The sequence below is a fragment of the Hemitrygon akajei genome, chromosome 27 (assembly GCF_048418815.1).
Source record: "Hemitrygon akajei chromosome 27, sHemAka1.3, whole genome shotgun sequence".
In the NCBI taxonomy this organism is placed as follows: Eukaryota; Metazoa; Chordata; class Chondrichthyes; order Myliobatiformes; family Dasyatidae; genus Hemitrygon; species Hemitrygon akajei.
In genome coordinates, this window is record NC_133150.1 from 52,320,620 (window position 1) to 52,331,050 (window position 10,431).

The 10,431-nt window shown below is 45.8% G+C and overlaps 1 protein-coding gene across 1 annotated transcript in view; it reads left to right on the forward strand.

Moving 5' to 3' along the window:
* The window catches only part of LOC140717397 (T-lymphocyte surface antigen Ly-9-like), a 55,520-nt gene extending 45,528 nt beyond the window's left edge, over window positions 1–9,992 (forward strand). Inside the window, exons 5-6 of the mRNA XM_073030946.1 lie at window positions 8,665–8,814; window positions 9,213–9,992. Of these exons, the coding sequence (XP_072887047.1) occupies window positions 8,665–8,798 (134 nt within the window). The 3' untranslated portion in view covers window positions 8,799–8,814; window positions 9,213–9,992. The remainder of the gene's footprint in view (window positions 1–8,664; window positions 8,815–9,212) is intronic.
* Window positions 9,993–10,431: the final 439 nt, after the last annotated feature.

Here is a 10,431-nt window from a genome sequence, read left to right on the forward strand (position 1 = left end):
AAGACTGGGGTGTCTTCCTTCGATTTTCTCCTCCAGAAATCCACAATCAATTTATTGGTCTTACTGATGTTGAGTGCAAGGTTGTTGTGACAACATCATTCAACCAGCTGATCTGTCTCACTCCACTCCTGTACACCTCCTCATCACTGTCTGAGATTCTGCCAACAACCGTTGTGTCATTGGTGAAATCTTAGATTGCAGTTGAGTTATTACCAGCCACACAGTCATGGGTTAGGGTTACAGTTAGGGTTAGAGAAATTAGAATAATGGGCTAAGCTCACATTTTTGAGGTGCACCAGTATTGATTGTGAACAAAGAGGAGATGATGCTTCTTTTCCACACTGACTGTGATCTCCTGATGAGCAACTCCAGGATCTGGTTGCAGAGGGAGATGCAGAGGCCCGGGTTTTGGAGTTTGTTGATTAGTTCTGAGGAGATGATGGAGCTATAATCAATAGACAGCCTGACATGGGTATCACTGATGTCCAGGTGGTCCAAACCCGAGTGGAGAGCCAGGGAGATGGCATCTGCTATACATCTGTAGGGAAATTGCAGCAGGACCAGGTCTTTGCTGAGGCAGGAGTTAATTCTAGTCATTAACTATTCCATGCTATTCACCAGAGTAGATGTGAGTGCAAGTGAGTGATGGTTGCTGAGGCGTCTCACTCTTTTATTCTTGGGCACCAGTATGAATTATGCCTTTTTGAAGCAGCTGGGTACCTTTGATTACAGCAGTGAGAGATCAAAGATGTCCTTGACACTCCCACCTGTTGGTTGACACAGGTTTTGGGAGCCCTACCAGGTACAGCAAAGATGGTCTGGCATCAGCTACAGAGACAGATATCACAGAATTGCCAGGGGCTGGAAAATTTGGCAAGACAGTGTGAGCCAATTATGGAATGCCACTGGTTTTGTTAATGGGTCAGAGCAGCGCGAACCATGTTCCGTACCTCAGCCGAGATCCAGGGTTTAGAATTGGGATTTCTCCCACCATTGTTTGGGGAAATGGAGCAATATCTCCCCAGTAGAGCTATCTGTTGCCTCAGCTCTTATTCCCTTTGATTTTGTTGTCTGTTGCTTTCTAAAAGGTGTTAATTCGGGGAACCATTCCGTTCCGGACCCTTAGCGTGGAAACAATTGGCAACGCGGAATCGGTGGATGGCTGCAGCTACTTCAATGACCTCCTAGAGGTCTTGAGGTAGATCACACGGAGGAGTGTTTGGAGCCAAAGGAGCCGGTAACTGTGGGTGCAGACTGTTGGCGGGTCCTGTAACCGCAGCCATCGGAGTCCTGGGTTTTTTTTAGAAGTAGCTTCTTTCTGAGGTTTTAGGTTGTTGGTGTTGTTTGGCCACTTATTCCCATTTGTTAAAACACCACATCATATAATCAAGGTACCAAGTGGGATCCCCACTACCTGAATCAGTCGTCTCCTTCCAATATTTTATTTTTACCAGGTCAAAAACCTCCATAAGGTCAATCCCCTTAATTCCAACCATACAAATCACTAGAAAATGTAACCAAATACCTGCTGTCCACTGTTTCCAACAAAACCTTATCAGCGGGTGATCCCGGGGGGAACCTGCGGGTCACCCAAAAATTTGTCCTCTTGTACTTTACGATTTTCTTCATTGTGGTGTCATGTACTGGTATTTTTCTTTTAGGACCACTCAGGCATCGCTCCTGAGGCACTATTCTCGACTGTTTACCTTTTGAAGGGGCAGCGAACCTACCAGGGTGGTTACTCATCTTTTTCAATCTTAAATCTTACTTAACAGGTGTTAATATATTCCCACACTTCAGTTATCGGCTTGTATAATCAGCTGATTATGACAACGAACATCTGTGTTCAAAAAGGATCAATTTATTTTAACTCAATTTAAAATTTCAGTGTTCCCTGTCCCTTCTCCCAGTTTCTGACCTGTTCTTACTCGAACTTGGGAACACTGGTCACCACCGGTAAGGAACCACGTTGTTTAACAAGGTCCTGGTCCCCAGTCTTAAATCCCTAATTTCAGGGCAATCTCACAATAGACAATGGACAGTAAGTGTGGGAGTAGGCCATTCGGCCCTTCTAACCAGCACCACCATTCACTGTGATCATGGCTGATCATACACAGTCAGTACCCCGTTCCTGCCCTCTCCCCATATCCCTTGACCCTGCTATCTATAAGAACTCTATCTAACTCTCTCTTGAATGCATCCAGAGACTTGGCCTCCACTGCCTTCTGGGGCAGGGCATTCCACATATCCACCACTCTCTGGGTGAAAAAGTTTTTCCGCATCTCTGTTCTAAATTTCCTACCCCTTTTTTTAAACTGTGGCCTCTAGTTCTGGACTCGCCCATCAACGGGAACATGCTTCCTGCCGTCAGTGCGTCCAATCCCTTAATAATCTTATATGTTTCAATCAGATCCCCTCTCATCCTTCTAAATTCCAGTGTATACAAGCCCAGTCGCTCCAATCTGTCAACATATGACAGTCCCGCCATTCCGGGAATTAACCTTGTGAACCTATGCTGCACTCCCTCAATAGCAAGAATGTCCTTCCTCAAATTTGGAGACCAAAACTACACACAGTACTCCAGGTGGGGTCTCACCAGGGCCCTGTACAGCTGCATAAGGACCTCTTTACTCCTATACTCAGTTCCTCTTGTTATAAAAGCCAGCATGCCATTAGCTTTCTTCACTGCCTGCAGTACCTGCATGCTTGTTTTCATTGACTGATATACAAGAACACCTAGATCTCGTTGTACTTCCCCTTCTCCTAACTTGACTCCATTTAGATAGTAATCTGCCTTCCTGTTCTTGCCACCAAAGTGGATAACCTCACATTTATCCACATTAAACTGCATCTGCCGTACATTTGCCCACTCACCCAACCTGTCCAAGTCACCCTGCATTTTCATAACATCCTCCTGACATTTCACACTGCCACCCAGCTTTGTGTCATCAGCAAATTTGCTAATTTGCTAATTTTAATCCCTTCATCTAAATCATTAATGTATATTGTAAACAGCTGCGGTCCCAGCACCGAACCTTGCGGTACCCCACTGGTCACAGCCTGCCATTCCGAAAGGGATCCGTTAATCACTACTCTTTGTTTCCTGTCAGCCAGCCAATTTTCAATCCATGTCAGTACTCTGCCCCCAATACCATGTGCCCTAATTTTGCCCACTAATCTCCTATGTGGGACTTTATCAAAAGCTTTCTGGAAGTCCAGGTACACTACAACCACTGGCTCTCCCTTGTCCATTTTCATAGTTACATCCTCAAAAAACTCCAGAAGATTAGTCAAGCATGATTTTCCCTTCATAAATCCATGCTGACTCGAACTGATCCTTCTACTGCTATCCAAATGTGTCGTAATTTCCTCTTTTATAATTGACTCCAGCATCTTTCCCACCACTGACGTCAGGCTAACCGGTCTATAATTCCCTGTTTTCTCTCTCCCTCCTTTCTTGAAAAGTGGGACGACATTAGCCACCCTCCAATCAGCAGGAACTGTTCCTGAATCTATAGAACATTGGAAAATGATTTCCAATGCGTGCACGATTTCTAGAGCCCCTCTTTATGTACCCTGGCATGCAGACCATCAGGTCCCGGGGACTTATCAGCCTTCAGACTCAACAGTCTATCCAACACTGTTTCTTGCCTAAATAAATTTCCTTCTGTTCATCCTTTACCCTAGTTCCTTTGGCCACTGTTACATCTGGGAGATTGTTTGTGTCTTCCCTAGTGAAGACCGATCCAAAGTACCTGTTCAACTCGTCTGCCATTTCCTTGCTCCCCATAATAAATTCACCCGTTTCTGTCTTCAATGGCCCAATTTTGGTCTTAACTATTTTTTTGCTATTCACATACCTAAAGAAGCTTTTACTATCCTCCTTTCCTTATCCTTATGGAGCCAGTGATCATTAATGGAGAATGTGTGGAGCAGGTTAAGACCTACAAGTATCTGGGAGTACAGTTAGACGAGAAGCTAGACTGGACTGCCAACACAGATGCCTTGTGCAGGAAGGCACAGAGTCGACTGTACTTCCTTAGAAGGTTGGCGTCATTCAATGTCTGTAGTGAGATGCTGAAGATGTTCTATAGGTCAGTTGTAGAGAGCGCCCTCTTCTTTGTGGTGGCGTGTTGGGGAGGAAGCATTAAGAAGAGGGACGCCTCACGTCTTAATAAGCTGGTAAGGAAGGCGGGCTCTGTCGTGGGCAAAGTACTGGAGAGTTTAACATCGGTAGCTGAGCGAAGGGCGCTGAGCAAGCTACGGTCAATTATGGAAAACTCTGAACATCCTCTACATAGCACCATCCAGAGACAGAGAAGCAGTTTCAGCGACAGGTTACTATCGATGCAATGCTCCTCAGACAGGATGAAGAGGTCAATACTCCCCAATGCCATTAGGCTTTACAATTCAACCGCCAGGACTTAAGAACTTTTTAAAAGCTATTATTAATGCTTTTTGAGATAGTGATTTAGATGCATATCATATTTTTTTTACTGAGTTAAGTATTGTATGTAATTAGTTTTGCTACAACAAGTGTATGGGACATTGGAAAAAAAGTTGAATTTCCCCATGGGGATGAATAAAGTATCTATCTATCTATCTATCTATCTTTATATTCTTGGCTAGTTTACCTTTGTACCTCATTTTTTCTTGGCGTATTGCCTTTTTTGTTATCTTCTGATGCTCTTTAAAAGCTTCCCAGTCTTCCGGTTTCCCGCTCATCTTTGCTATGTTATACTTCTTCTCTTTTATTTTTATACTGCCCTTTACTTCCCTCGTCAGCCACGGCTGCCCCTTAGTCCCCTTGGGATCTTTCTTCCTCTTTGGAATGAACCGATCCTGCACCTTCTGCATTATTCCCAGAAATACCTGCCATTGTTGTTCCACTGTCTTCCCTGCTAGATATTGTTCCATTGAACTTTGTCCAGCTCCTCCCTCATAGCTCCATAGTTCTCTCTGTTCACCTGTAATACTGACTCATCCGATTTTCCCTTCTCCTTCTCAAATTGTAGGTTAAAACATATCATATTATGGTCACTACCTCCTAATGGTTTTTTTACCTCGAGGTCCCTGACCAAATCCGGTTCATTGCACAACACTAAATCTAGAATTGCCTTCTCCCTGGTAGGCTCCAGTACAAGCTGTTCTAAGAATCCATCTCGGAGGCACTCCACAAACTCCCTTTCTTGGGGGCCAGTACCATTCTGATTCTCCCAGTCTACCTACATGTTGAAATCCCCCATAACAACTGTATCATTACCTTTGCAACATGCCAATTTTAACTCTTCATTCAACTTACACCCTACATCCAGACTGCTGTTTGGGGGCCTGTAGATAACTCCCATTAGGGTCTTTCTACCCTTAGAATTTCTCAGTTCCATCCATACTGACTCTACATCCCCAGATTCTATGTCTCCCCTCGCAAGGGACTGAATATCATTCCTCACCAACAGAGCCACCCCAGCCCCTCTGCCAGTCAGTCTGTCCTTTCGATAAGATGTATAGCCTTGAATATTCATTTCCCAGGCCCTGTCCGCTGGAAGCCATGTCTCAGTTATTCCCACAACATTGTACTTGCCAATTTCCAGCTGAGCCTCAAGCTCATCTACTTTATTCCTTATACTTCGTGCAGTCATATTTAATACTTTTAATTCGGTACTCCCCTCTCCTTTCATATCAATTAATATTTCACTTGGCCATACTGTATGATCTCTTCTTGAGCTTTCTACTCCATTGATTCTATTGTCCTTTTTAACTTTTCTTATTTTCACTTTCCCTTTAACTCCATCCTTATATTTCCATTTCATCTCCTTCCCCCCCACTACTTAGTTTAAACACATCCGTGTTGCAGTGGCAAACCTGTCTGCCAGAATGCTGGTCCCCCGCCTATTAAGGTGCAACCCGCCCCTTTTGTACAATTCATCCCTACCCCAAAACAGATCCCAGTGGTCCAAGAATGTAAATCCTCGCTTCCTGCACCAGTTCCTCAGCCACACATTCAGATCCATTATCTCCCTGTTCCTGCCCTCTCCAGCATGAGGAACTGGAAGCAAACCAGAGATAACCACCCTGGAAGTCCTGCTTTTCAGCCTTCTTCCGAGTTCTCTGAAGTCCCGCTGCAGAATGTCCTTCCTCTTCTTCCCGATGTCACTTGTGCTGACATGCACCACCACCTTTGGCTGTTCACCTTCACCCTTGAGGATTCCCTGCAATCGGTACCTGATGTCCTGGATCCTAGCACCAGGGAGGCAACACACCATCTTTAAATCTCGCCTTTTGCCGCAGAAACCCCTTTCCGTACCTCTTACTATGGAGTCCCCTACTACCATGGCTCTTCCTGATGTCTGACTCCTCGGCTCTGCTTCTGCACCAATTTTCGGCTCGCAGACCTGTCTGCCTCTCAGACTGGCAGTATCTTCTGTCCTGACTGCTTCCAAGAAGGTGAACCTGTTTACGAGAGGTACATCCCCTGGGGTCTCCTGTACTTCAAGCATCCTTTCCTTCCTCATCGTCGCCCCCCTTTCTCTCTTCCGGTATCCTCACGTGCAGCCTTGTCTGACACGGTCCCAGGTCCCTGGTTTTGAAGCCCGTCTTCCAGGACAGACTCATGGGCAGTCTATTTCCCTTCCAAGGGACTAATTTCTCTGTCATGGGTTCACTATATCCCATTTAAAGGGATCCCATCTCGTCACCAATATTTGCCCTGGCAAATCAAGAAGCATTCGGACTCAAATATTGATATTGTCAGGGAATTCAAAACAACACTGGGACCCAGATATTCAACTGTCTCTTATTTTCGTGGCCACCTTCGAAACTTCTCAGACATTGGTGATTCTGAACGATACAATTTGTAATTCGTCCTTTTCAGACAGCTACAGACTTCCAAGTCAAGATTTCCTGATAATGTAAATAGATGTAACAATCCAAGCATTTGTGAGACTGAATAAAAGTACCTTTTTACAACAAGCCCTGCAGCTGGAGTAGGGTGGTTAGTAATTAGCTCAGCGTCTTGCTGGCATGTTTTAATAATACTTGGTTTTCCACACTCCCTTTTATCTTTTCGACATTTTCCATTCCCTTCTACCAAAACATTCAGCGGTCACACATTTTCATTAACCCTCAAAATTTCCTCTCCCCCATTTTCCAGTGTTGCCTTCAGCTGTTCTTTTCCAGTTTTCTTCCCCGAATCCCAGCTCAACAAGACAGCTCCTCTCTGTTCCGATCTCAGGAGTGTGTAGGACAGTGCAGAATGAACAAGGCTCTGTGTTCTACTCGTGACTTCTGGTTAAGATGGCACTGGTGAACCTCTGTGGCTTCTGGCTGGCAGCTAACAAAACAATGACAACAACTTAAATACTTTGTTAACCACACTTCTTCTGGCAAACAATCATCACAATAGTCTGTAACTTCCCTTTAGTTGGAGGCAATTCGATCTGGTAGAACCGAGGCAAGGCGAGTTGGCAGGCCCATTGCTGAGATCGTGAAAAACATGAAAGATCGGGCACAGGCCGAATCAAAACCACGGGGTCCAGGCGCCAGACACGACTAAGCATGATCTACAGGTGGAGATTTACAGACGAAATCAATGCTGCAGGGTCAGGCACCAGACACAACCAAGCATGATCCTCAGATGGAGATTTACAGGTTGAATTGAAGTGGTGAAGCGTATCCAAGAGGCAGAGCCTGTTGTTCAGATGGAGATTTAACCAGAGAGCCAGATAGAAAAGGTGAGATTTGGGCTGCCTCAGATCGCTGCTCAAAGCGGCAGAACCCGATGTTGGGATGGAGAGTTGGGCGCCGAGCCAGATTGGAAACGTCAGGCTGTCAGAAAGGTCTGGGTGACGGGGCCTGAGGTGAAGTACGGGCCAACTAAGATCGCTGCCCCACAAAGTTTACATGGCTCTACACTGAAGTATGGGACTCTCTTGCAGATCTCAGTTCAGAAGCACGATTGGCTTGCAGTTACTGTTTGCATGATGGATTGCTTCTATTGCACATTGAGTATTCAACGGTCTTTTTTCATATCTGTGGGGTTGATTTTGTGTTTCTTTGTCTCATGGCTGCCTGTCAGGAGATGAATCTCAAGGTTCTATAATGTATGTATATTTTGATAACAAAATGTACTTTCAACTTTGAACTTTAATTGGGGATAGAGTCAGGAATATAGGACAATGGGGGAGAGGGGTGACTGTGGGATGATGTGAGGGAGTTGGATTAACATCAATTGAGATACAGTCAGAGATACAGGACACTGTGATTACCAAGTGACGGTACGAAGAAACTTGTTTAACATCAGTGGAAATCCAGGTCCTGACAAAGGGTCTTTGCCCGAAATGTCAACAGCACTTCTCACTATAGATGCTGCCTGGGCTGCTGCGTTCCACCAGTATTTTGTGTGTGTTGCTTAAATTTCCAGCATCTGCAGATTTCCTCGTGTTAGGTGCTGACATTGTTGGCTGTGATTTTAGGAGGGTGATATGAGAATGATTGGAACTGGGAGTGTGAGGATGGGATTAATTCTGTAATCTCTGCTCTCCACCCCTTCCCCCTTCATGATGGGGAGTTTTCTCTGGCCTGTGGTAAGAGGCAGAAGATCCATCGATTCCTTGTTACTGGAAGTGTGAGGATGGGATTAATCACAGAATCTTTTCTCCTCCCCAGATCCCGATGACAGAACATCACACATTGCTTGGATCATTCCCGTCATCATGATACTCATTCTTCTGTGTTGCGGTGTACTCTACCTAAAGCGGCATGATCTTCGCTCACGCTGGGACAAATGTATGGGAAAGTAATCTGGTACATCTGACGGTAGGTGTCTCCTCCACCACCCCCCCAGTACCAGATTACAGATCGTCACATACTGGTTGTATAATTCCTATTGTGATACTCAGTCTGATTATTGCGTGTGTCGTGCTGCATATAATCCAGGGTCATCTCGGCTCTGGATACTCTGGCATCATTGCCACTCATGCAAGTCCACCCAGATGGGAAAGGCATCAAAAAGGAATACATGTGATAGGGAGGAGGAGGGGAGGGAGCAGGGAGGTGGAAGGGAGGGTCTTGGGGTGTAGGGAGGAGGAGGGGAGGGTCTGTAGGAGCAGGGAGGAGGAGGAGTGGAGGGGCTGAGGGAGCGGATTGGAGGGGTGTATGTGTTGATCAGGAAAGGCACTGACGGGGCCTCCTCACCTCTGCTCTCTGTCCCACAGAGCCGGCAGTGACACAATCTTTGAACAGTCGATCTGGTGGAGAACACAGCTCATAGACACTCACTCCGTTGGGACAGTGTGTGTTCGATACTGGGGAATGGTGCCTACCCATGGCACAGACTGAGAGCATCGGAACATCCCACTGGCACCACTGTCCCTGTTCCACAATCCCGGTGAGGGGGGAATCACTTTAAACACCAAGAGTTCTGCAGTGACCTGTGTTGACCCCACCCCTGGATCTGGTCAGTCTCCCAGACTGAGGTTTATAACTGAACCTGTGATGTGCTCTGTGTTACTGACGGGATCTCCAGTGATCTTCCTACAGTCTTTCCTGGGATATCCACCCAGTTCTCGTGCCCCATTTAACCGTTAACATCCTGGAGGAATTCCTGAAATTGAAATCAACCAAAGAGCCCATGGGAAATCCAGAGAGACCCACACCCAGGAGGTCTGACTTGGTGAAGAGTCCTGGGGCTCCTCTCCCCACACCCCAGGGCTGGGGAAGGGTCACATTTTGCAAATAATTTATTGATGATATTTTATGTTCTCGGTCAAAATGAACCAGTTAAGGTTTCACCAGAGAAATCACAGTCTGAGAGTCTATTGATGGGTGTTTCAGGCAGTGGGCACATTACTCAGCTGTGCACTGTCACACATCGAGTGCCTCAGGCAGCGTCTGTGGAGAGAGACGAAGAGTTAATGTTTCAGGTTCCACACCCTTCGTCTACATCTCTCTCTGCTCTAAATATGTAAATGTACAATAGCATTAAAGAACCATTCTAAAACCAGTCTTTGGGGTACTGCAAGTCTGTGTCTTTACTAATGCTTTGCTGCACGCTCAAATGCTCGGTTGGTGGGGTGGGGGGGGGTGCCAATGCCTTTTTGCTACTCAGGGAGAGGGTGATCATTGTTTTGCTGCTGTTTATGTGTGGGGGGGAGATGCAGGAGAGGGGGTTCAGGTTCTAACATTTAACTGTCATTCATTCTTTGGGGCACTCTGTTTTCATGGATGTTTGCGAAGAAAAAGAATTTCAGGATGTATATTGTATACAGTTCTCTGACATTAAATGTCATTGTAGCCTAAAAAATTATTCTGTTGTTGGACGCCCATGAAGCTGTAAGGGGTTACAGAGTGGCAGAGGGGTCCAGGGACCAGAGTGGGTTTCAAAGATACGGAGGATGGTTCAGTCCTTACAAGTGTTGTTGGAGTTGACCTCGC